General features: G+C 38.3%; 2 protein-coding genes across 5 annotated transcripts in view; one reads left to right on the forward strand and one right to left on the reverse strand.

Annotated features, from left to right (window-relative positions):
• Window positions 1-749: 749 nt before the first annotated feature.
• LOC148357201 (aldo-keto reductase family 1 member B1-like) lies at window positions 750-22,414 on the reverse strand. 4 transcript variants are annotated; one of them, XM_088346868.1, is made up of 11 exons: window positions 22,194-22,414; window positions 17,883-18,050; window positions 17,670-17,786; window positions 17,517-17,594; window positions 15,893-16,015; window positions 12,424-12,530; window positions 10,680-10,761; window positions 6,442-6,525; window positions 6,292-6,374; window positions 4,830-4,902; window positions 750-923 (listed from the first exon to the last, which is right to left on the reverse strand). In XM_088346868.1, the coding sequence occupies exons 1-10, from the start codon at window positions 22,257-22,259 to the stop codon at window positions 4,860-4,862; spliced, it is 951 nt and encodes a 316-aa protein (XP_088202994.1). In that variant the 5' UTR covers window positions 22,260-22,414; the 3' UTR covers window positions 750-923; window positions 4,830-4,859. The 4 variants fall into 4 exon arrangements, with proteins under 4 accessions (XP_088202994.1, XP_088202993.1, XP_088202995.1 ...); XM_088346867.1 differs by lacking the exon at window positions 750-923 and adding an exon at window positions 1,701-2,578; XM_088346869.1 differs by lacking the exon at window positions 750-923 and having other exon boundaries at window positions 1,701-4,902; window positions 6,442-6,501.
• A 3,552-nt stretch (window positions 22,415-25,966) lies between these two features.
• LOC148357202 (uncharacterized) overlaps window positions 25,967-26,405 on the forward strand; it is a 38,742-nt gene continuing 38,303 nt past the window's right edge. Inside the window, exon 1 of the mRNA XM_088347964.1 lies at window positions 25,967-25,999. The gene's annotated coding sequence lies outside the window, so the exon portion shown is untranslated. The remainder of the gene's footprint in view (window positions 26,000-26,405) is intronic.

The following is a 26,405-nucleotide window of genomic DNA, read 5'->3' on the forward strand; positions in this document are numbered from 1 at the left end:
TCCCAACACTTCTCAAAGCCAATTGTCCAATGTCTCCAGTGCCCGGCATCTTGGTTTGATGCACTTGTCTTGATGCACCTGTAGGGAGCGATGACACTTGATAGATGGATGGATGGATGGATAGATAGATAGATAGATAGGTAGGTAGGTGGATAGATAGATAGATTGATAGATAAATCGATAGATAGATTGATAGATAAATCGATAGATAGATGGATGGATACTTTATTCATCCCTGTAGGAAAATTTACACTTCCAGTAGTATTCTTTTGTTGTTTATTAACAGATTAACAGGATGGCCTCTGGGTGCTGTGCTGTAGTTTAGCAACAGCGGGGTGGATGACGTCACGTGCTAGGCCAAAAGTGCGACGTCTTTGCAACAGATAGAAATCTTTGTGCCCAGGGTGACACCACCTCGTGTTAAGGCAACACTCTACAAACTAATGGTGGCTGCCGTTAGTTTCAAGGAAAGAAGAAATGCAATGGCAAAGCGAAAACATTAGAGCAAGCCAGCCGGCATCGCTTTTAAGCAGTCTTTAATTTCATTTCATGTTTTATTTTTCTTCATTTCATGTGTGGTCTATCGAATCAGACTACCGAGAAACATGGTGACAATTTCAAGCATTTCAAGCACTTCACCCAAAATTTTAGCACATTTTAAACCTTGAAAACACAATGTTAAAATTCAAGCTGTCACGACGTGTCGGACAGACCCAAATGCTGGACACAAGGGGATGAAATACAAGTGATGTGATCAAACCTCACCAGAAGGGCGTTTATTTAACAGCAACAAAAAACTTTACTGGAGAGAAAGGTATATGGGACCGGAACTGCTGAGGAGATTTTGAGAGTGACGCTTGAGAGGTAAACTAGAGAAGGTGTCTCGGGGTGATGAAAATCTTGACAGGAAGATTTGGGAGTACCTATAAAAAAGATGGCTTAAGTGGACGATCTTGGGACAAAGAAGGAACTAAAGAAGGTCATCAACGTGGCAGGTCTTGGAGTGGGTGGACTTTGGATATGGGGGGAATTGATACAACACAGTGGCATTTTGTGGCATCTAGTGGTCAGAAATTATACATTGGGGCTTTAATGACAACTTACCTTTCACAACTGAGCCCTGTGTGTAGTTGTCGCCGTGATTCAGGAATCTTCCACTTTCTCCACCATGTCCTTCTCTAGCTACTCATGTTAGCCACTTGGCTGCATGCTATGGTTTGCTGCTAATGTTATTGTTAGCTGATCTGTGTGGAAAAAGCTTACTTGGTCCTTCCACAGCTGATCATGCAAGCGAACGTCATGGAGTTTTGTGATTCAGCAAATTATGGTATGTGCTTGCAAGTCTTTTTTATAATAGTTTATGCATGTTTGCCTGATATTCAAATCAATGTTTTGTTTTTTTTACTTAAAGTTTTTTGTACCACTCGGAGGCACTAAATCTTGCACACTGTCCCTATAACTGAACACAAGAAAATAAGGAAGTAGGCTTCAGAATTTTACCAAATGGTATCCTGGGCTTCCATAGTCGGTCTTTGAAAACAAACGCTTCAGCTCCATTCTAAGGTACAGTTTCTAGTTGTGAATAATTATACACTGTCACTTCAAAAAAATATTCAAGTGGATCAAAACTAGGCCGAATTGTATCATAGCAAAGTTATTGTACACTTCCTTCAACACATAATAAAACACTAACAACAAAGTTCCAGCAGAATAAAACAATTTTATTGGGATATACTCCAGATGTATTACAGTATTTGAAGTAACAGTATATTAATGTGGCATTTACTGACCCCTCAAGCACTAATGCCCTGCACGCACATCACAGCACAGTGTAGCTTTGGCACACTAGTTGTTTTTCAACCCTTTTTAAGCCAAGGTATATTTCTTTAATTGAAAAAATCCTGCGGGACACCACCAACTAAATATGTGAAAAAAAGTTTATATTACCAATATAAGTAATTTTTAACATTGAAGAATGTCATTATATTTTAACGTCTTGAATAGTAAATTTTACATTATTGAAATGTGTCACTGAGTATGTTGTCACTATCACAGCTATATTAGTTTTATTACTTAATCAGCTAATCATTACTTTGACAGTCACGTTATCAAATTAGTTGTTATAAATGCACATTACATTTATCCACATATGTTAAAGAAGTGTCACTGTATAGGAATGTATCCTTTCATATCAGAACACTTTCCCAGCAATGGTCTTCAGAATGGTTAGCCTTATCTAATTTTACAACCTTGAAAATCCAGCTATGTTCAGTTTTGAAAAAAGTCTCTTGATCATTGAGTTATTTTTGTTGTAATGTAAGTTTCCAGAAGTGTTTGTTTCATATTCCTATATGCAAAGCCACACCCCTTCCTTTAAGAGAGGGGGAAAAACATTTGAGTGTGCATTTTGGAAGGAAAACACTCTCCTGAACAATTGGTCCATAGTGCACTCTCTTTAATTTTATTTTGTAACTTTGTAAAAATTTTTATCAACTGAACTGCTCTCTTCAGCTCTTTTTTTTCTTCGTCCAAAGACTCGGTCCACCCCGGGAGTTTAACACGCAGCGAAATCGATTGTCTACACCAACGGAATCAAATTAACACAAAGATTAGAACAATTTATAATCTTTCATATTTATACTTAGTGTGAAACATGGGCCTCTTTGGATGAACACAGAGTTGATATTCTGGGAGGAATCGATGAAAGACAGACATAAAGCTCTACAGCTCTCAGTCTTTCATGAATTCGCATGTCTGCGAGCACAAGGCAATTATCTATCTGATGCTGTCGCTTATGGTATGGAAAGTACTACGTGATTACGTACTACTCTGCTAGGCGCTAGACCACACAGGCACACAAATAGGATCATTTCCCAAGGCACACCTGACAATATTTGCAGCACACCAGAAGTTAAAAATACTGCACCAGAAAAAATAAAAGAACTAATGCCCTCACAAGCAATGACAACAGCCGTACAGTAGTTGCTGCATAGGATTTCCAAATAAGAGAACGTTCTAGAGTAGGAGAAAAGTTAAAGTGCTACGAATTTGGTTGCCCTTTCCAACATTAAGCTTCCATAATAAACGTAGTACCGTATTTTCTGGATTGTAAGGCGCACCTAAAAATTTTGCCTGAACTTTGAAACTGTGCTATATAACCTGGTGCACATTATATACTGCAAAATACAGTGAATACTATAAAAATGCATACAGTAATTACGGTTATGTGTTACTGCAAAAGATTTTACATACAATATTTTATTGTATATTACCACATTCAAGCAATGATTGTGCAGAGACTGATCAAGTCAATAAACATCATTGGCCTGAATTGCAAAACAATGTATTCAACGGGAATCGAACCTGTGTAATGGCGGTGTGTCACTCATAGTGGCAAGGCTCGTACATCTTTTTCATGGCCAAATTCAAACACTTTTAAAGACTTTTAAAGCTAAATTTACAATGTCGCCAATATCATAAAAAAAAAACCGGTATGAATCCCGTATATAGCAGAGCCACAAGTATATTTGCAATTTTGAATCTTGTGTGAGTATTTATCAAGACACATGTTTTTTAAATCTTGAGTAAATCGCTAATATATTTTGTTTTTGATACAAAATTCTCCCCATATAGATGTTGGGTAAAAATGATGAAATATGTAACATACATTTTCAGTTGCAGGAAGTTCTTCTCATTAAAATTTACCAATGGGAAATGTTACGGCCCTTAATGTCCATAATTGCTATGTAATCCTTGGACTAATACACATTACATAGTTCCCTGTTTAAGTGTAGCATGTAGCAAACAGTTAGCAAAAAATCATAGTTAAGCCCTTCATCTCCGCGAATTACCTTTCATATGGCTTGAGAGAGATGACTCTCCCATTGTGAATAATAATAATAATAATTTCCTTTGTATTGTCATTCTTTGTAACAATGTACACAAAACGAAATGTCGATACACCTGACCCGTTGTAGCGAGTCGGTGCAGCCGCAGCCAGAGGGCGCCGCCATTATACCAATTAGGTATGTCTCGGTCGAGGCGCGAACCAGCGACCTCCCAGTCTCAAAGCGGGCACACTACCATCTAGGCTACTGAGCTGGTGAAGAGTCAGATCTCAATTTTTTACACACTTTTGCAGTATGCACATACATGTTTTAGCCATTGTTTGTATATTCTGTTTTCTATCCATCGTTCATTAAAACGGCACACTCCCAGCATCTTGCACCTCTTAGGCATGAATAGTAGGGGGAAAACGTTTCACATGACAACACCAAAAACAAACTAATGCCAGCTGCCTTTAATCGCCAGGGAAGAAATCCAATGGCAAAGTGAAGCCACCAGAGCAGGCTTGTTGGCATCATTTTTAACCAGACTTTTTTTTAAAGTTTTAGTGTGTGGTCAAATTCCTGAGAAACATGGCAACAATTTCAAACATTTACAAGCACTTCACCCCAAATTCCACCCCTTTCAAACCTTGAAAACGCAACGATTTCAGGCACTTGCACGAACCCTGTAAAGTGTCTGCAATTTGTCTCGGTCTTATATGATGTGATCGCTTAAAAAAGATCAATCTTGGGTGTATGACAGAAAATGACTTCTTCCGGGCTGGGGAGAAAATGGTTGGGGTATGTCGGGTGACACAAAATAATTGAGAAGCACTGCTGTAGTCTCAGTTTCATGCGCCTTACAGTCCAGTGTGCTTTCTATGTGCAAAAAAAATATGACAAAACACTATTTTTGGGGGTGCGCCTTACAATCCAGTGAACCTTATAGTGTGGGAAATAAGGTAAATATTTTGGAGTGTTAACAGTCGGAACAATGCTCACAGAAAAGCAACACATCGCAGATTTTCCGCATCAAAACTCAGCGTGGAAGGGGTAGTCCTTGTGCTTCACGCTCCTGAAGGCAGAGGAAAAAGAACGCGTGTGAAAAGTGATGTGCAGCAAAAAAAATCTAGTTGAGACAAATGGTCCCTCTAAGCTGCACCCGTGTGCTAGTGCGCACTCGGCAGACTTTCTCAGCGCACTCGAGGAGCTATCCTGCGCAAAAAATTGAAAATTGCAAAATTATTTCACTAGCAAATCCGGCCAGAATTACAGTGCATGCAAAAAAAAAAAGAGCGGGTTCCCCGTTTTAATCACTATATTTTAAAGTACATGTCAGATTGAGTAAATGAAAGCAAGGGTGCATGTGAGCTTGAGTTCTTGCGCCAGGAGAGAAGGGGAGGGGTACTAAAAAGGCGGCAGAGGCCAATTGAGAGCAATGTATTATTTTTCGTCACCAAGACATTATGACATAGAGAGACAAGCGTGGTTTACTTTACCGCTTGCAGTTAGACTACGTAGCTAAGTGACCTTTCTTACCTACACGACTACGTCAATGTTGCCACACAAGTTTCCTTTTTTTTCTAGAGAAGCGTCTCTTTTGGCCCGGCTCACTAAAAAGAGACAACTCTTTTGGCTTACAAATGGCTCCTCAGATTGTTCTTGTTGTTTTCATCAATATATTACCAATTATGTTGAGACAGTATGCACAAAATGACTTAAAAAGGGGGAAAATAGGGCAAAACAAGAAAAATAGATACAAATTTAAAAAGAAATGGAATGAAAAAAATAAAGAAAAAGAAGAAGAAAAGGAAAAAGCAAGAGAAAAGCAAAAAAAATAAAAAACAAACACAAAGAAAGAGAAGAAAAAGCAGGAAAAAAGAAGAAAAAAATGGAAAAAGCTCAGAAAAGAAGAAGGAAAAGGCTAATAATAAGAGAAAAGGAAGTAATAAATAAAAGAAAAAAATAGAGAACAAAAGAAGAAAAAAGTTAAAGAAAAAAGAGTAAAAAATAAACAAGAAGAAAGAAAGCAGGTTTTCTGTGGTCTTTTTGGTTGCTCTTGTGTTACAGTCAAATAAATTGCAAATATAAGTCAATCTTTTTGCCAACTTTGTGCTTCCACTAAAAGTGTGATTAAATACAGATCTGTATCGTGCAACCAACTAAATCAATCCACAAAATGTTAGTGTTATGTACCGAAAGATACATTTTTAAAAATAGTTGTAAAAACAACTGACGTGTGTATGGGCTCAGCAACCTTTCCATTATTACGTAAACCAATTCGTTAAAATTTGAAAAAAATAACTAGTGTTGCCGTAAAGCTGGCAGAAGGTAACTTGAACATGATCTCAGGGTTTGGACATGTTTGATAATAATTTGGTTGCAACACTCAGGTCTGATGTTGCTCATCGTTATTCTCCTTGGAGCTTAGATGGAAGCTTGATCTTAACTCTCAAAAACTCACCAGTGCATTCCACAAACTCTCCAATCCCGATTGAATCCCAAAATGGTCTTCATGTCCTCGTTGCTTAGTTGGAAGTCAAAAACCTGCAGGCTTTTAAGTGAGCATGTTGCACAAAATACAAAGAGATTTTCTGCATTGCTGAACTCTGACCTTGAAATTCTCCTCGATGCGGCTTGGGGTGACGGATTTGGGAATCACAATCACGTTCCTCTGGATGTGGAAGCGGATCAGTACCTGATTTTAGATACAGGGTTGGATTTTTGGATGAAAAGTTTTGAAACTAAATAAAAATTACCCCAAATAGCGTTGTAAATGAACACATTTGGTGTGTTTGAAGGCTAGTAACGTCAAAGTTTCAGTTTACTCTTACTGGGCTGAACAAATGAGGTCAAACGGACATTTAGAACACTCCAGGCTGTTGGGTCATTGTCATTTTTTTGTCTGCCATTGTCATTCTGGTTTTCATTGTGATTTTCATTATCACCAGCATGCCAGGTTTGTTTGATTTTGTTTTTGATTTTCTTGTTACTTTAATCCTTGCATTTTCTGACATAACTCCTACCACTAGGGGGTCCCAACCGGGATTTGAACTGGGCACAGGTGTGTCCAGTTATCAAAAACATGCGCCCAATTATCTAGAACCCGTTTAGAAGGACATTTTGAACAATACAGACTGTTGGGTCATTGCACATGTATATTCAATGTATATTTTCAATGTCATTATTATTTCCACCAGCATGCTAGGTTTGTTTGAAATAGTTTTTGGTTTTTTTGTTACTTTAATCCTTGCATTTTTCATTTCCGGTTTTGGTCTTTGTTTCCTGTTTGGACTTGGTCAGGTTTGATTTTGTTTGCATATGCCATTTGCTTTGTGCCTCCTTTTTTAGTTGTTACTTTGGTCCTAGTTTTGTTATTAAATGCAAACCACTGGGAGGCACTAAATATTAGACTGTCCCTTTAGTGTACCACAAGAAAATATGGAAGTAGGTCTTCTTCGACCAGGTAACCCCTGCCTCCGGTTACTGCCTCCCCTACATGGGTTTATCCACCACGAAACCTTAACACATGTACAGTATATACATAAGTAAAATGAATTTTCAAAGTACTCTCTCACATTAACATGTTGTACTGGAGGGGTGTAAAACTCATTTTAGCTCAGGGTCTACAAGGTAAAAAAACACTCTCACAGGGCCGTAATCGTGAATGAATGGTATTAAAAGTGTGCCTTAGCTGTAGAGCTGAGGATCTTTGGAGGCTCACAATTAAATGACAATAATGATTCAATAAAAAATTAATTGTTGAGGTTTTTTCTTCCATATTTTTCCTTCGCTAAGCTGTAATCTCTTGTGTAGTGTTTATCAACTGCATTTCTAGAAAGAAAAAAAAGAAAAACAACAATTGAAATAATTTCCTCTAGTTGTTTAACTCAGCGTAACTTATGCGAACTTGAAAGTGACACACTAATTCAAGTGCCAATGATTTAGTGATTTAATTTTTTTCTGCTTTTTTAAAAAATGAAAATGTTGAATATGGGAACTTTGGAGCGTCAAGGCACATGTGTGGTTAGCGTTTCGCGGCATAGTTCTCAGATCATGGAATCGAACCCTCCTGTGCAGAGTTTGCATGTTCTCCCCGTGCTTGCGGGCACTCCAGTTTCCTCTCACATTTTAAAAACATGCATGTCATGTTAAATGGCCGGTCCAAATTGTCCATAGGTGTGAATAAGAGAATTGTATGTCTCTGTGTGCCCTGTGACTGCCTGGCAACCTGTTCAGGGTGTCCCTTGCCCACCGCCCGAAAATAGCTGGGATGGGCTCCAGAATCTCCGCGACCATAATGAGGATGCAGATAATAGATGGATGGATGGGAACTTTGCCGTTAGATGTCATATATATATATATATATATATATATATATATATATATATATATATATATATATATATATATATATATATATATATATATATATATATATATATATATATATATATATATATATATATATATATATATATATATATATATATATATATATATATATATATATATATATATATATATATATATATATATATATAGGAAGGAACTAAAGATTCCTAAACTCCTGCAAAGAAACCCAGATGCATTTTTTAAATTTTGTAATTTTTAAACTTTTTTTAACCTTTAACAAAATGCAGTTTGTTAGACTTTTATATATCAATTTCAATTTGATTACAATTATTTTTTATCTAAAACACTATTAGCTTCTATTGTATGGAGGGCCATTCCTGCCATATGTAGAAATAAATGTATAAATAAAAAAATTAACTACAACTATATGCATATAAATATATTAGCAAATAATCCTGTAATACCAAAACAGGGGTTGAATCTTTAGCCCTAGCCTGACCAGAACTTCGGGTCAGTCCTAAGATCTCAATCATTACATTCGGGTTTGGGCTCTCCACTACTTTGACATTCGAGTTACGAAAGATGGTAGATACGAACATTAATTTCTGGATGTCGAAAAACACTTGGACATTGCTGTAAGTTAGATTTTGTTATTGTGTGCACCTTTTCCGAGTACAGGACAGTACTATAGTGCTTCTTTCTGCCGCTACTGGCATGTGGCACTGTGAAAGGTCACACAGCATCCACCCCCAGAAGAAATCTGACTTCCTCTTCGTAGTTCGTGTGTAAACATACTATACTATATCTCCAACTTTGACATTTGACATTTTTATTGTTTAAGATTTCGTGTATCCATTCAATATAGTTGGTGTAAAGTGTGAAGAAGATGCGAGCCGTTTCTTTTGAAATGAAAGTGGAATAAGAAAGCTTGATGTGGTTAAGAAAATGGGTTGGGTGTTTTTTTTTCCGGCCACTTTCTACCACGGAGCAGGAAGTCACCTAACTCTTGAAGGTCATCTTATCAAAAGTAAGTTAAACTTTATTCATCTATATAGGGCGTATTATTTTATTAAATGTTTATTTTTTAGTACAAAACAATATTGGTTACTTATACAAACCTTCAACGTACTTATATAAATCTTAAACATACATTCCATACAAAATATAGCACTGAAGCAACTTACGAACGAATTTAACTTACAAACGATCGTCCGGAACGTATCTTGTTTGTAAGTAGGGCAGCGTCTGTACTGACTTTTTAAAAAATTATCAAATGGTCGCTGTTCTTTGTTTCTTTTTCTTTGTGGAGGAGCACGCAATGGATTCTGTCCTCTTGCGCAGGGCAGCCGGCTGCTGCGCTCTAGGCGCTAATTCCGCACAAAAAAAGAAGCAAAGAACATTGATGAGTGGATAATCAAATGAAAAAGTCAGCGAGAGAGAAGCGCTCTCTTCCCGAGTCCTTACAGATAAAATGTAAAAATTCTGGTTTGCTTCAGGCTCGGTCCCTCAGATCAAGTTTATTTATTGGGCTGTGTCGGGCTTTAATACCCACAAGGGGCATTTTTTTAGGCCCGATCTTACCTTTGTACCTAAATATATGTCATAAATGCTATTCATTTATATATTTATGTTTTTTGGTGTTGATTCATTCCTGTATGTATTTGGCATTTTTTTATCGTGCATTTTGTCACAATAAAATGTTATTCAAATGAAAGGGCGGGACTAACTGGGTGAGGTGTTTATCTATTGGTTAAATGGTGTAGAGCCAATTTGGTGAAATAGGTAAAAAGCTCAGCCAGTTTGACCCAATCCCTCATTTGAATAAAATTTTAGTTGTGACAAAATACATGACACAATATACAACAAAATAAATGAGAAAAGAAATACTGAAATAAATGAATGACAAAATGCATAAATTAATAAATTGTATTTATGTCATATAACTAGGTGTTACATGACGTATTTATGTGTTATCTCATCTCATCTCATTAGCTGTACCGCTTATCCTCAGTAGGGTCGCGGGGGTGCTGGAGCCCATCCCAGCAATCATCGGGCAGTGGGCAGGGGACACCCTGAACTGGTTGCCAGCCAATCGCAGGGCACACAGGGACAGACAACTCGCTCGCCCATTCACACCTAGGGACGGGACAATTTGGACCGGCCAATCCACCTGAAATGCATGTCTTTGGAATGTGGAGGAGTGCCCGGAGGAAACCCACGCAAGCACGGGGAGAACATACAAACTCCGCACAGGAAGTCCGGTAGCTGGATTTGAACCCACACAGGAGGTTCCCAAGACCTTAGAACTGTGCCGCACACGCGCTTACCACTGCGCCGCCATGCTGCTCTATTTATGTGTTAATTCATTTATATTTATATTTGTTGGTGTTTATTTATTAATACATTTGTTTCTACATCCGGCAGGATTGGTCTTCCCTCCAAGTGTTTCTAATATTCATGTCATCTTAATCCAATCTAAAATACTGTTGTTTGTACCTGAGCAGAGGTTTTGTTGTGCTTCTTAGCTATGGCCTTGATATTGGGATCCTCCAAAAGTGAAGGGTCATCTGGTTTTGCCCTGCAAAGCACAGCTGTGTCACTCGCAAACAAAAAACATATCAAGACCCTTGTCCACACATCGAGGGGAGACCACACTTTTTTTTCCCGGCGAATGAGTATGTGTAGGAGGACCCACGCAGCGAGTAGGCATACTGAATGAAGCATGTTGGACAGACTTGCAAGGCATAAACAAATGGGATTCAAAGAGAGCTTTTTATTTCAAAGAAAAAAATTACAGTCACTCCTTTTCAGGCATTCTGTTATAATAATAATAATAATAATAATTTCCTTGTATTGTCATTCTGTGTAACAATGTACACAGAACGAAATGTCGATTGCACCTGACCCGTTGTAGCGAGCTGATGCAGCCGCAGCCAACAGAGGGCGCCGCCGACCACTTTTTAAGTCTTAGGAATGACTCGGCCGGGGCGCGAACCACCGACCTCCCAGTCTCAAAGCGGGCGCCTTACCATCTAGGCTACTGAGCTGGTTGAATTAGGTTATGGTACATGTGTACAAAAATAATACAACTGCCTGATACGAATAAATAAATGAAATAAATAATTAAAGTAGCATTGTCATCGTCTTGCCAGAGAGATATGACTTTTGTGCATGCCAGAGGGAATGGAATCGCAATGGTGACCAAACTCCTATAATCACTTTACTGAGAAAAATCTATGCATCATGCATGCATGGTTCATGCATACGTTTCTTGCAATAAAATGTTTTTTGCAAGAACAGTGCTCTTGTGTTTATAGAAAGCATTGTTTAGTGTTATTCAGTGTGCCGTGAGACCTTGTCTAGTGTGCCGCAAGAGATTGGCCTATTTTATCTTTGCAAGAAAGCATGCAAATGTTCAGTGTCTTTGATTTCTTCAAGTGGCTTTGACCCGTTTTTGATCCTGACCACGTCTACTCTCCCGTGCCGGCTTTCGGCCTCTTTTGTCCTCGACCACATCTACTATCCTTTCCTGGCTTACGACTCGCTTCTGACCCCGACCACGTTTTTGCTCTCCTGTCCCGGCTACTGATCAGTTTTTTCTGTTCCCGACACGCCATCACTCGCCACGGAAGTCCCACTTCCGCGTTCAGAGTGACCTGCTTCCCGCACCCAGCGATCAAACTGAGAGGAACGTAGCGCAAGTGGGTCCTGTCTCCGTTCTGGTCCTGACATTATAACCGATCAAAACTTCTGAGCCAAGGTGACCACAAAAGATAAAAAATTACCATGTCAATTTAAGTAGTCTAATAATTTAAGATAAAAATGCTCAACAACGTGCCGTGCCAGGGATTATTTTTTCTAAATTTCCAAAAGACCCCCTAGAGATTTTTTAGTGAAAAGAAGTGTGCCTTGGCTTAAAAAATTGTATATTGAAGGTATCACAAATACAAAAAAGCACAGAAGGGAAAGTTCTGCTTTTAAAAAAAAAAAACGTTTTTTTCAAAGGTTTTCTTGGAAATTAGTATTTTGAAAAAAATTAGCAATGTTCGGGTGCTGTGTTGGTAAAAGCCAGAAACATACTCTTTCCATTAAATTGTTGATGAGTGTTGAAGCTTTCTTTTGATATGCCATATAGCTTCAGAATAAAAAAAAATTTAGACCTTTAAAATGGCAAAAAATTGTCTGGCTCTTCCCATTTGAGACAAAAGTCTGGCATTGAATGAGTTAAAGATAAACATACCAGGGCCTGTCTGGGGAACCGAGAGGACTGTAGGCTGTCACGGCGATTCCCTTCGAGTGACAGTAGTTGATCAGCTTCTCCTGGCACAAGAACGGGTGGCACTCCACCTTCAGAAACAAAGGCACAGTCAAAGAAATGGTTTTCGAAAGTTGTATGGCGATAATGTTTCTTTGGTTAGTTTTGAATTTGTGACTGAAAAACCTCTTTACATGTTGGGGTTCGTACAGCTTTTTAATTGACAAATTTAAGCACTTTTTAAAGACCTTCAAAAACTATTTTCCAATTTTTCCAGTACCATGAAAAGAAGAAATCACATATTTTGCAGAGCCACAAATATATCTGTGAATTGCATGTGCCATTATGTGTGCATTTTAGGGCAGCATAATCGTTTTTTTTTTTTTATTAATCGATGAATCGGATTTCTAATTTCCCTCGTAGTTATTCAAATATTGAATTTATATCTATCTTTGTCATACTTATTTTCCAATTGTGTTTCTGACTGTGGGGCAGCACGGCGGCGCAGTGGTTAGTGCGTGTGCGACACAGTTCTGAGGACATGAGATCAAACCTCCTGTGTGGAGTTTGCATGATCTCCTCGTGCTTGTGTGGGTTTCCTCCAGGCACTCCAGTTTCCTCCCACATTCCAAAAACATGCATGTCAGGTTAATTGGCCGGTCTAAATTGTCTAGGTGTGAATGAGCGAGAAAATTGTCTGTCCCTGTGTGCCCAGCGACTGGCTGGCAACCAGTTCAGGGTGTCCCCTGCCCACTTCCCGAAGATAGCTGGGATGGGCTCCAGCACCCCCGCGACCCTACGGAGGATAAGCGATGCAGATAATGGATGGATGGATGGATGGATTTCTGACTGTTCCCTTGAAAATTGTTTGTAAATCATGCAATGTTCAAAATGTAGTATATTGTATAAAAAAAAATGAACATATCTTTTTTATAAAAACTGTCTTGGCGACCAAATCGATACTACAGTTCCCAGTGTCACAACGAAATGGTGTGCACGCTAATTTTCATTGATTTAACGTTCTTGGTGGCTCATAAATCTCGCGATACAACGAATCGATGACCTAATTAGTTGCCATCGCTTTTAATAATCGATTTTAATCTATTTTGTCGATTCGTTGTTGCAGAACTAGTGCATTTATTAAGGCATATGATATTTAAATCTTGAATAAATCGCAAATATCTTTATGGATCCAAATAATTCTTGTGAAAATATTATGAGACAGATCCTTCCCTATATAGGTGCTAGTTAAACATGATAGTAATATGTAGCTTACATACTTGGCTGCAGAAAGTTCTTCCCATTACAATTTACCAATGGGAAAAACGACCTTAATTTTTTGCATGCTTCATAATGTAAGTCCATCATTGATTCGTAATACTTGCACCAATACACATCTAATAGTGACCTGTTTAGAGTAACATGCACCTGACCTCTTGAAAAGGACAATGCTATGCAGAATAATAACAGCTGCCGTTAATCACAAGGAAATCAGAAATGCAATGGCAAGGCGAAGCCGCCAGAGAGCAGCCTTATTTTTAAGCAGATATGTTGAGAAACACAGCAACAATTTACAGCATTTACAAGCACTTCGCCCAAAGTTCAAGCATTTTTCAGTCATTGAAAACAATATTAAAATTTAAGCCTTTTTAAGGATTTTAAGCACCGGTACAAAGCCTATAAAATCTTCTTTAAGGGAAAAAAGGGGGAAGTGTTTGCAATTTCTATTATCTTTGTCTCATGCTCGCAAGAAATAGGATAAACTGGGAGTGTAATTTAATAAGGGACAAAATAGATAGAAGACAGAAAGGGTAAACAAAAGCCTAAGCTTATTAGCCTGCCCTGAGGGATGCACTGCATCAAACTAACGGAAATTGGAAACCTTCTTTTTTCATTGTGGAAGAAATAAAAGGACATAGGTGAATTAAAGCCTACTACACTCAATGTTATTTGGGCCCTACCGGGAAGCTTGCCATCTTAAGAATCTTCAAATAGTAGATCCACCCTAAATGATATGGAAATCACTGATTGGCCTCCCTGTAATTCATGGATGGAGCCCAAACACAATGATGCCAACAGTGACCGAAATAGAACCACCTTGGCATTGTAAGTGTTCTTCATTCAACAAGTAAAACATTGATTTCCACAAATGTATTTCAAACCTAAAAGGATCATGTTATCAGAAGTAATGATAAATTAAATCGATAGGTGCCTGTCTTGTACCCATTTCTCAAGCATTTTCAAAATATTTGGATCTCACTATATGGTTCTACATTGTCTATTATAACTTCAAACCTCAACAATTTTTCACAAAACACATAAGTTGCATTTATTTGACTTCAAAATCAGTCAAAAGAGCCAAAAGGGCGGTTGGGGGCAGGTGCATTACACTTCCAGGAACCTTTTTACAAAACAAAATTCAGAACTAAGTGCAATTGCTCTTCCACTACACTGGGGCACAGTAACATTCTCATTGGCAAGTATTTTGTTTACATTTAGCCTACACCCTGTTTATATAGCACTGAGTATGAAGTGTAGACACAAAGTAGAGCAGCCCCTCAAGTGACTCCATGAAAAAAATATTTAATACAGATGTGAAGACAGGCGAAGAGAGATGGGGTGGAAAGACAAACAGTCTCCCCCCCAAAAACTAAGATAAGGAATTTTGGCGAAGCGTATGTAGCGCTTCACTGCAACTACGGAGGGAGGCGATCAAATACCGGTGTGCTTGCTGTGTTAAAAGCAGGGTTAGGGTTAGGGTTAGGGTTAGGGTTAGGGTTCGGGTTCACAATGAAAAACCCAAATAGTAATACTGATTCCAGATGGAGACTAAAATCCTGAAATGAGGGTACAAAAATGGTTTCTCGTCTCAACGCCGGTGAAACTCTTAATGCTCCGCAGCCATGCTAGTTGCATATTTGATGATCAAATGTTTTTATTTTTTTACTGTTAAGTCTGCAATTTATCTGGCCAATAAAAGTTTGGGTGAGGATAGAAGACACATCTTTCATCCGACCAACCTAAAATAGAGTATTCTCCAAAAAAACAAAAAGCAGACAGCACGAAACCAAATGTATTAAGCTGTTACTTAAAGACATTACGAGTCAATCATGCTGAAACTAGTTTTATATTTTTAGGGGAAAATTTGCCGATGCATAGATTTGTGACAGAAAAAAATTGAGAAGCACTGCTTTACACCAATATTAACAGTGACCAAATGATGGTAACCATGGAAACCAATACTTCTTTTTCTTTTGGCGGAACAAAACCCAAGACAAACCACAGAAAGTGTAGCCCCAACAACCCTGACAGTTAGGGGTTCTGTGAACCGTGAACCATGAACACTTTGAGGACATGCTTTTGTTTAGGTTAGCATAACTCCCTTATAAAATTAAATAAAATAAATAATAAATAATTGTTTTGTTTTTACGGTATGTGTTTCATCCTCTTGTACCTGATTATTAGCAGGCTTGTATTTGAGGCCGGGTTTGTTGAGTAGCCGTTCAATCTGATCCCGGTTGAAATTGGAGACGCCAATAGCTTTGACCAAACCAGCATCTATCAGCTCCTCCATTCCCTAAAACATAAATATTTCGATTTTTCACAAATAATACTCCTTTGATTGGGCTCTGTACCAAATACTCTTCCTTTTGTGAAATAATCACACATGTGCAGCCCTTTGAGACTCTTTGTGATTAAGGGCTATACAAATAAAAATGACTTGAAAATGACATGTCAACGTATAAATTTCCCGTATCTCATGCATTTTTTTGGTTATATCAAATTGTGTACACCGTACAACCATTTTTGTACGAGAAATTGTTCTTTTAGAAATAATTTTTGATAACATTTTTTTGGTAGACCGATCTCATCTTGAGGCTCTGATTCGGTAGATTACGTCATCGTCAATTGCTAAAATTGTTGCTGTACACTAGCAAATGTTATCCATCATCAAGCATTTGTGTTGTAAATAAAACAAAACTTCTTCAGACAAATTATTTTTGTTTTTAAGATACATTGTCTGTTTGTGTACCATCAGGATGAAACTTTTTTAATTACGTTGTGCATTTCACTTGTTACCATGACAAATAATTCTATTCTATTCTATTCTATTTAATTGCTTTGGGTAAAAAAGTGTTGTTTTCTGTTTGTAAGGTTTATTATTGCTTAATTAGTGGTATTGCAATAATTAAAAAGGGGATCAAGTGGTTGAGCTTAACAGGTATGATTGATTGATTGATGGATTTCATTTGTTGGTCCCTTTGGGACAGTGTTTTTCAACCTTTTTTAAGCCAAATCAGATGTCTTTCATTGAAAAATCCAGGGAGACACCACCATTCAGTGCCATTGCAAAAGGGAATCCAAATGAAAGATAACTTTGACTGGACCGGGTAAGCACACAAATTAGATGATTGCCCACGGTAGAGTATGTTAATTAATTACTGTGCCGCAGCACAGTGGTTGAAAAACAGTACCTTGGGGAAATTCACTGCTATCGTTTGTACAGGGGTAAAACAACAGGCATTACATTACAAAAACTACAGAATGACAAACATATATGACAGTGGGACAATGAGGCCGGACTGATTGGCTGGGTCAGCTGGGTCCTGTTGTTCCAAAGGGGATTGGCAGAGGAGATCAGGCTTTTCCTGGGGCGTGCCCCGCTAAATATTATCTTGAAGTATGGTGTAGTGGGTGAGTAAATCCTGGACTATTGTGTTTGCCAGGCGAATCATGGACTAGTTAATTAAGCCTACGAGGATGGGTTTGGGTAGGCCGATATATACAGGAGTGTGAGTTGAACAATGTTTTCGTGTGGCAGTAGCTCAGGAGGTAAAGCGTTAGTTTTGGGATCAAGAGGTCACAGATTAGATTCCCGCCTTCTCCGTGTTATATGTCGGATTGTGTGTGAATGGGTACTCATTGTAAAGTCTTGATTGACTTGAAAGTGCTAAATAAACGCATACCATTCACATTATCTGTGGTACAATAGCCACATATAGTCATTTGATTAATTTACATACAATGATCGAAAAATAATGATTCCTAAAATAAGTGAGATTTTGTTTTTAGCTCACCTCCCATGTTTGCAGGTAATCAGAATTATCAGCAATTGTTTGCTCGTTGCCGTCTAATGGAAACAAGTCATCACCAGCCTGTTGAATTATAAGAGGGTGTTAAACAAAATATAGAATGACAATGGATAACACTTGCAGGATTTTGCCAGTCACTTTGAACCCCATCGGCCAGTGCACCAAATAGAGGTCGAGGTAGGACAACTTGAGATCGCTCAGCGTCTTCTCACAAGCTTGCCGAACCAAGGATTTTTTATGGAAAGTGCACCAGAGCTAAAACGGAAAAATAATGTATAACAAAATTCTTGTGCTTAGAAGTGCCCGTATTAAAAGTTACCACTGTACTTTAAATTTGACACAATAACCTACCTTACTAACAATGAACAGTTCTTCACGCTTTACCACTCCATTCTTAATCATGGCCTGGAGTCCCTCGCCCACTTCCAATTCATTTTGGTATATAAAAGCTCCATCGATGTGCCTGTAGCCCACAGATATAGCGGCTTTCACCGCTTCCTTCACTTTTCCAGCTTCGGACTGAAAAAAAAAAATCAACACATGCATTATTAATTCATCAGGACTGACTTTATCGTACTGAATTTAAAGTTGTGGGTATTAGTGTTTTGTTTTTGTTTTTTTGGAGAATACTCTAATTTAGGTTGGTCGGATGAAAGATGTCTTCTATCCTCACCCAAACTTTTATTGGCCATATAAATTGCAGACTTGACAGTAAAAAAAAAAAAACATTTGATCATCAAATATGCAACTAGCATGGCTGCGGAGCATTAAGAGTTTCACCGGCATTAAGACGAAAACCTTTTTTGTACCCTCATTTCAGGATTTTAGTCTCCACCTGGAATCAGTATTACTATTTGGGTTTTTCATTGTGAACCTGAACCCTAACCCTAGCCCTAGCCCTAGCCCTAGCCCTAGCCCTAACCCTATAGCCAAACTGCTAATAGAAAAATTAAACAAAATATAAACCAGACACTACAGAACACAGACATAATCCAAGATTACAAAATCACCTCAGCCTTTAAAAGAAACAAAAACCTCAAAGATTACTTAGTAAAAAGTAAATTACCGGAAATCAAAATAACACGAACACGGGGCCCACATTCTACAGACAAGCCACCACAGTTAGGAACACCGTCACCAACACAAACTACCTAATTAAACAAAAACTCACAACTAATACGGAAAACTGTATATATGTCATAAAGTGTAAACACTGTGACATTAAATATATAGGAGAGACAGGAAATTCAATCAGATGTAGATTAGCACAACACATTTACAACATCAGAAACAGCAGGGAAACTAACACACACTTAGTAGCCCAATTCATACAACATGGGCTACAGGCACTAGAAATATGGGGCCTACAAACAAACAGCAATTGGACGCAAGAAGAAAGACGCAAGGCAGAAAAACACTGGATAATAAAACTCAACACTCTCTTTCCAGATGGCCTAAACAAACGCATGTAAAACAAGAAAAGCTCCAGTTTCCTGAATGGCCAGTGCAAAAACTTACTTTCCCAAGGCCTCAGATTTAGGGGACCTTGGGAAAGAAAGATTGCTTTCTAAACTAACCCTAACCCTAACCCTAACCCTAACCCTAACCCTGTGGCAGCGAATCCTACAGGATCGCCGAATACATAGACCACTTTCTCACTCCACTATCCACAAAACATAATAGCTACATTAAAGATACATATGATTTCGTAAACAAAATAAAACAGATTAAAATAACGCAGGAAACAATCTTATTTACCATAGACATAGATAGCCTCTACACAAACATAAACACGGTCGCAGGGTTAACAGCAGTAAAGCGCTGGATGGAAAAATACCCGGACGACAAACGCCCAGACACAGTACTAATACAACTCCTAGAAATTAACCTCACTAGGAACGACTTTGAATTCAACAAGGAATTCTACTTACAGATCAGTGGCACAGCCATGGGTAAAAAGTTTGCACCTGCCTATGCTGACATTTACATGGCGCATTGGGAGGAAACAGCTTTTGAAAAATGCGACAAACTACCCACCAATTATTTTAGGTACTTAGATGACATTTGGGGAACGTGGACACATAGCAAAGAAGAATTTCAAAAATTCATAGAAATGCTCAACACACACCATAGTACAATTACGGTCAAACACTCCACAAATGACCACCAGATAGATTTTCTAGACACAACTACTTATAAGGGACCCTCATTCACTCAAACACAAACTTTAGACACAAAGGTCTTCTTTAAAGACACAGACACACATGCACTCTTACACAAAAACAGCCTTCATCCAAAGCACACCTACAGAGGCTTAATAAAATCACAGTTGCTCAGATTCCACAGAATCTGCTCGCAACGTACGGACTTTGAAAAGGCCACCCAAACCCTTTTCAAGGCACTGCGACCAAGAGGATACTCAAGGTCCTTCCTCAGACAAGTCCGTAAAACATTTTTAACCACAGGGCTACGAGACACGCAGAAAATCATTCCGCTAATTACCACGTACTCAGAATTTAGCCAAATTGCTAATAGAAAAATTAGACAAAATATCAATCAGACACTACAGAACACAGGCATAATTCAAGATTACAAAATCATCCCAGCCTTTAAAAGGAACAAAAACCTCAAAGATTACTTAGTAAAAAGCAAACTACCTGAAATTAACACAATACAAACACAGGCGCCCACATTTTACAAACAAGCCACCACAGTTAGGAACACCATTACAAAAACAAACTACCTGATTAAACAAAGAATCACTCCTACCACAGAAAACTGTATTTATGTCATAAAATGTAAACACTGTGACATTAAATATATAGGAGAGACAGGAAATTCTATCAGATGTAGACTAGCACAACACATTTACAACATTAGGAACCTTAGACAAATTAATACACATCTTGTTGCACACTTCATTCATCATGGGATACAAGCTTTAGAAATATCGGGCCTTCAAACAAATAGCAATTGGACACAAAAAGAAAGACGCTTAGCAGAAAAAGACTGGATAAAAAAACTAAACACTCTCTTTCCTAATGGACTAAACGAACGCAGGTAAGACACACAAAAAAACACTATATTTTCCTGTATGGCGAGTGCTAAAAAATTGGTTTCCCGGGGACCCCCAGAAAAAAAATTTTTTGGGGGACCTTGGGAAAGCAATATTGTTTCAAAAACCTAACCCTAACCCTCTAACCCTAACCCTAACCCTCTAACTCTAACCCTAACCCTCTAACCCTAACCCTAACCCTCTAACTCTAACCCTAACCCTCTAACCCTAACCCTCTAACCCTAACCCTCTAACCCTAACCCTCTAACCCTAACCCTCTAACCCTAACCCTCTAAACCCTAACCCCTAACCCCTAACCCCTAACCCTAACGGACTAAACGAACGCAGGTAAGACACACAAAAAAAACGCTATATTTTCCTGTATGGCGAGTGCTAAAAAATTGGTTTCCCAAGGACCCCCAGAAGAATTTTTTTTGGGGGACCTTGGGAAAGCAATATTGTTTCAAAAACCTAACCCTAACCCTAGAGGTTCATGTCCGGTCTGGTTGTAAAACATAATTCTCTACTTTGTTCTCAGTGACAATAAAAACAATTCCAATTCTAATTCTAAGAACGTACGTGCATTTCTCTTTTGTGCATTTGTGTCTATTTAAAACAAAAAACATTATTCCATTTTTTTCGTGTACATATTTGCACTTATTTATTTATTTAGGTATTTGAGTTCACATTCAGTCTTTGTGCATTTGTTGTTGCATCTGATTTAAAACACAAAATATTTAGTTCGCCTTGTTTCATGTGCCTCTGTGCATGTTTGTATTCATTTAAGTATTTGAATTTATATTCAGTACATTTGTACATTTGTTGTTGCAGATTATATAAAAAAAAAACAAATAATAAAGCAGCTTGTGTTTGAAAAAATTATATACTTTATATTTTAATGTTGTTACTTTTAGATGGTCTAGTGGACTTTCAGTACGTACACTTTGAATGTTTAACGTAAATCAACCCAGGCTGCACTTGTTGTTGATTTTGGTATCATTTCAGATTATAAACTATAGAGGGCTCCGAGCTCTGTGCTAAAAATGAAGCCGTGTTACTATTTTTAGCACAGAGCAAAGAACGACTAGCTTTTATGTATTGATTCTGTGGCCAGTAGGATAAATTGCTCATCTTTTCCAATATTTGTTTGAAATTTTTTTTTCTGCGAATTGGCAAATCTGTTGTCGGCCTCTGTGGTTTTATTCACCATGAATTACAATCCAATTGTAGTATGCATTGCGAGCTCGCTAAGCATCCCACAACCACAGACAGGTTAATAATAAACGCGTAAAGTGCGTTATGTTTGCGATTGAATAATCTACTATAGCACGTTTTGTGAAAACCACATTAAACCGTTATTTAGTCAGATCACAAATCTGGACCGTTGATTAGCATTAGCTACAGTTGGCTTTAATGGTCACGCACTATTATATGACTATTATTACAGACAGGTTATTCAAGGTGACGCTAAATTTAGATAACCATGGCCGCGCCTGTTTAAAATTGAGTTTTATATTTGCTCTTCTCCTCTCACTTGGACTTTCCATCGGTTATATCAAGTAACAATTCGCTTAATAGAAGAGAATATTTGTAATAGATAAACTCACCTTCCAGGTTCCGAGGCCGACGATGGGCACGAGAGCGCCCGTGTTGAGCTTGACGGATGCAGCCATCGCTTCTCCAAATCAAGTCAAGCTTTTCGGTTGCGCTGCTTAAGTGCGACTGCGCAACAAGTCAAGTGGGCTGGTTGCTGCACGTCAAGCGCTTTTTGGCACCGGAGTGGTTGTTTCGCAACGGTCAAACAAAACGCCCCAAAAATCTATTATTTTTTTATTTAAGGGCATGGGCGTCACCTGCCCGTTTTTGGGGGGTGCTCGGGCAGCCCCCAAATTCAGCGCAGGCACCCCCAAATACTGTAGTATTTCTATAAGGCTTTGGTGTGTAGTTCATACCTGTCAACCTCCACGGCTCCATGCCCTTACAAACTGTCGTATTTTCCCTTACAAAATACAAAAAAATCTTACACCTCTTTTTTCAAACGTCTTTATTTAAGTAGTTTAACATGTTATATTGTACATGTGTTTCGTTATAACATTCTGTACATATTCTCGATTATAAAATAAAAATAAAATCAGGAACAATTGTTACCAGCGTAACTAAAATATCCATTAAAAACACTTTAAATTTGTAAATAAAGATATTTTTTGAAGGAAAAAAATTAGTTGGCATTACTATTTTGTAAACCAAACCATAATATCAACCACTGATATTGATATTGATATTCTATTGTCGGAAGCACAGCAGAATGCGCCTTCAAGTGAGGAGGGGGCGGGGGGGATTTAGCAGGGGAGTTGAAATTGGGCACTACAGCAGCAGACGCATGCGCACAATAGCATCAAAGGCTTGCTTCGTTTGCAACGAAATAAGCGATACCGAGATAGAGGCTACCGCGGCGAACTCACTTGACTTGATTGATTTGCCGTTTCGTGATAGTCGTTGTATACTGGATGGCACGCATAATTGACAAATTTGCGTTTTTCCGTACAGATTTCCTTGTACGTCGTACTCGTCTTAAAATGCATAATAGACGTACTTTGTACGGCAAAAACGTACAGGTTGACAGGTATGGTAGTTTGAGGTGCCCTGAAAAAGTTTCAAACTAAATAATTTATCTATTAAGTATGTGTTAACAATTCCCATAATAGTTCAAAGAGTCTTTTGATATTTTTTTCCACGGCTTTTATCTTACTTTTATCGTTGGTGACTTGGCCACGAGCGCATTATGCTGGAGGAAACCAGGAGCTTGGGATTAGGGAGAGGAGAGTTTATTTAAGCGTGTGCTCGTGCGTTTTGTTTTATTCTAGGATGAAAATGGTGAAAGTAAGAAAATAACTGTTTCAATTACAGTTCAAATGCCAACACAAATCCCGTAAAAGATGAAAAAGGAAGAGTTTATTCAAGCAGATCTAAAAATTCTACATACTTGCATGCACAACAAAAAGTGCTTGGCAGAGGCTGCAGTGATGACTACAGCCAGAAGATGGCGTAAGCAAGCGGAATATTTTGAAGTTACAGACACCACCTTTAATAAAGGACAGGATACGCTTAGATATGATGAAAAACTAGATTAAAAAGTATAAAAGGAGTAAAATAAAAAATAAATGTGATGAAGGCAGCATTGGAAACACTGACCTGAAATGGTTCAGTCCAGTCATACCACCTCCTGCTCTTCTCTTGCTCGGCTAGTGTCACTTACGGCATAGCGGCAGAGTCTGTGGAGCATTCGGTGTATTACGGTCCAAGTATGTTATATCAGTTTAATGAAATGAGAACTGACACTCTGGGTTCTCAGCACCCCAAAGCTCTGGGTCTAAAATGAACCCCTGTTTTAGGGAGTGTAGTAAATGATTTTAAAATTAATTTTCTGATCTTATAGGGACAGTGTGTAATATTTAGTGCCTGATAGTTGCACAAAAAAACCTTATATTTTGTAGAACACAAAATAACCAATAATTTGAATACCGGGCAAAAATACATGAACTCTCGTACCAATGTTATTTTTATACAAAGAAATCACAAGTCAAGATAATTATTTCTTTTTCACCGTGGAATCCCTTCTTGGATCGGCGCCATGTTCTTTCCTGCCTCCACGGTCTGTTGTATATCACTGGCCCTCACTTTTACCAGTCAACACAGTGCCATCTAGTGGTCAGATATTACACATTGCGGCTTATTAAGGTCCAATTCGGGAAGGCGGTGTTTCTCAACATTTTTTGAGCCAATGCCATGGCGTAACCTGCTCGTTTTAGAGGGTGCTGAAGCTCCCCTAAATTCAACCTAAGCGCCTCGAAAAATTATAGCATTTTTAAAGCGTCGAAAAAACTTTGCCTTAAAATGGATCAGTCCATTTGATTTCTGGCACTGCTCTCACAGTTTTTTTAGTGCTTAATTTATCATGTTGAGAAATGGACAGTATAAAGTAGAGGTAGGCATTGGTTCCAGAAAATTGGCACAGGGGTTGGGGCAGGAAGAAAAAAATGGATTGATTTATCAAATGTTTTATCTGCCGATACATGATCTCAAATCTGATACTTTGGTGAAAAATGAGGAAAAAAATCACATTTTTCTCAGATGCATCTATAAATAAATATGCATGCTGACATCAACAGGGTTTTTATAGGTGCTTGAAATTCTTTATTTTAATGTCTTATTTTCAAGGATTAAGAAGTACTTAATTTTTGGGTGAAGTGCTTGAAAATGCTCAAAGTTGTTGCCATGTTTCACAACAAGTGTTAATGTCTGGCACATCTCTGTCCACCAGAGGACGCCATATTGGTTTGTAATTGGGAGTCGGGACAGCTGTGTCCAGACACCCCACACCTGTCAGTAATTAGCCTGAACCTTCATAAAGACATTTTGGACAGCACCTGTGGTCCGGTCATTTTCCTTTTCCACAACCATTTTTCCACCATCAACATAACTATCATATTTTGCTAGTATCACCCTTCTTTGTGTAGTTTATATTTATTTTTTCTGTTTTTGATAGTCTTATAGTTTTTTTGTTTGTTTTGTTTTGTTTTGACGATGTGTTTGTTACTTTGTTGAGGATTAAATACCATTATTTGTGAGTACCTTGCCTTGGTTACTGCTTTCCTCTGTTTAGGTCCCCCCAAAAAAAAACATTTAGTCTGCTTAAAAACAATGCCCAAACTGCTCTATGGTGGCGTAGCTTTGCCAATGCATTTCTCCATCGTGTTTACCGGCAGCGGGCATTAGTTTGTTTGGAATTGTATGATGAAGCGTCATCGCCCCCTACAGGTTGCGCCCAAGAGCACAGGTGGATGATTTACCTTAACAGGAACACTGTGAAATGTGGATTGGTGCTAAAATCACATATTGATTATAGACGTTTATTTTGGGTCATGCAAACAATTAAGTTAGTGTTACCCAGTGGTAAATTGTAATGGGAAGAACTTTCTGCAACTGAAAATGTAAGCAACATATTACTATCATTTTACTCAAATGCACACGCAAGAATAAAAATGGCATATGTAGATCACAGATATACAGTGTCTTGCGAAACTATTTGGCCCCCTTGAACTTTGTGACCTTTTGCCACATTTCAGACTTCAAAAATAAAGATATAAAACTGTAATTTCTTGTGAAGAATCAACAATCAGTGTGACACAATCATGAAGTAGAGCACACTTTATTGGATATTTTAAACTTTTTTAACAGATAAAAAACTTAAAAGAGGGTGTGCAAAATTATTCAGCTCCTCTTTACTTTCAGAGCAGCAAACTCTGTCCAGAAGTTCAGTTAGGATCTAAATGATAAATGGAATCCACTTGCACTGTGATAGTCTCAGAGGTCTGTTTAAAGCGAGCATCATGAAGAACAAGGAACACACCAGGTAAGTCCGAGATACAATTGTGGAGAAATTTAAAGCTGGATTTGGATAGAAAAAAGATTTCCCAAGCTTTAAACAACCCAAGGAGCACTGTGCAAGCATTAATATCAAAATGGAAGGAGTATCAGACCATTGCAAATCTACCAAGATCAGGCCTTCCCGCTAAACCAGCTCGGTGGCCTTGTGGGTAGGTAACCCGCTACGAGACTGGGAGGTCGCTGGTTCAAGCTTCGGCCGAGTCATACCTAAGACTTACAACATTGGTACTCATTGCCTGCCTGCTTGGCGCTCGGCATTAAGGGTTGGAATTGGGGGATTTGGTCACCTAACAACACAGCAGTTGGGTCTAAATGGCGCGCCCTGTTCGGCTGCGGCTACATCGGCTCGCTACAATTTAACTGTGCGGTTT

This window comes from Urocampus carinirostris, chromosome 11 (assembly GCF_059441175.1).
Source record: "Urocampus carinirostris isolate Australia breed hairy pipefish chromosome 11, RoL_Ucar_1.0, whole genome shotgun sequence".
Classification (NCBI taxonomy): domain Eukaryota; kingdom Metazoa; phylum Chordata; class Actinopteri; order Syngnathiformes; family Syngnathidae; genus Urocampus; species Urocampus carinirostris.

Coding starts and splice junctions, on each gene's coding strand:
- LOC148357201 (XM_088346868.1), bottom strand. CDS start 22,259: ATGGCTGCATCCGTCAAGCTCAACACGGGCGCTCTCGTGCCCATCGTC. Junction 12,531..15,892: donor ACAAGCCTGCTAATAATCAG/GTACAAGAGGAT, acceptor TTGTTTCTGAAG/GTGGAGTGCCACCCGTTCTT. Junction 10,762..12,423: donor GGTTCCCCAGACAGGCCCTG/GTATGTTTATCT, acceptor TGTGCTTTGCAG/GGCAAAACCAGATGACCCTT.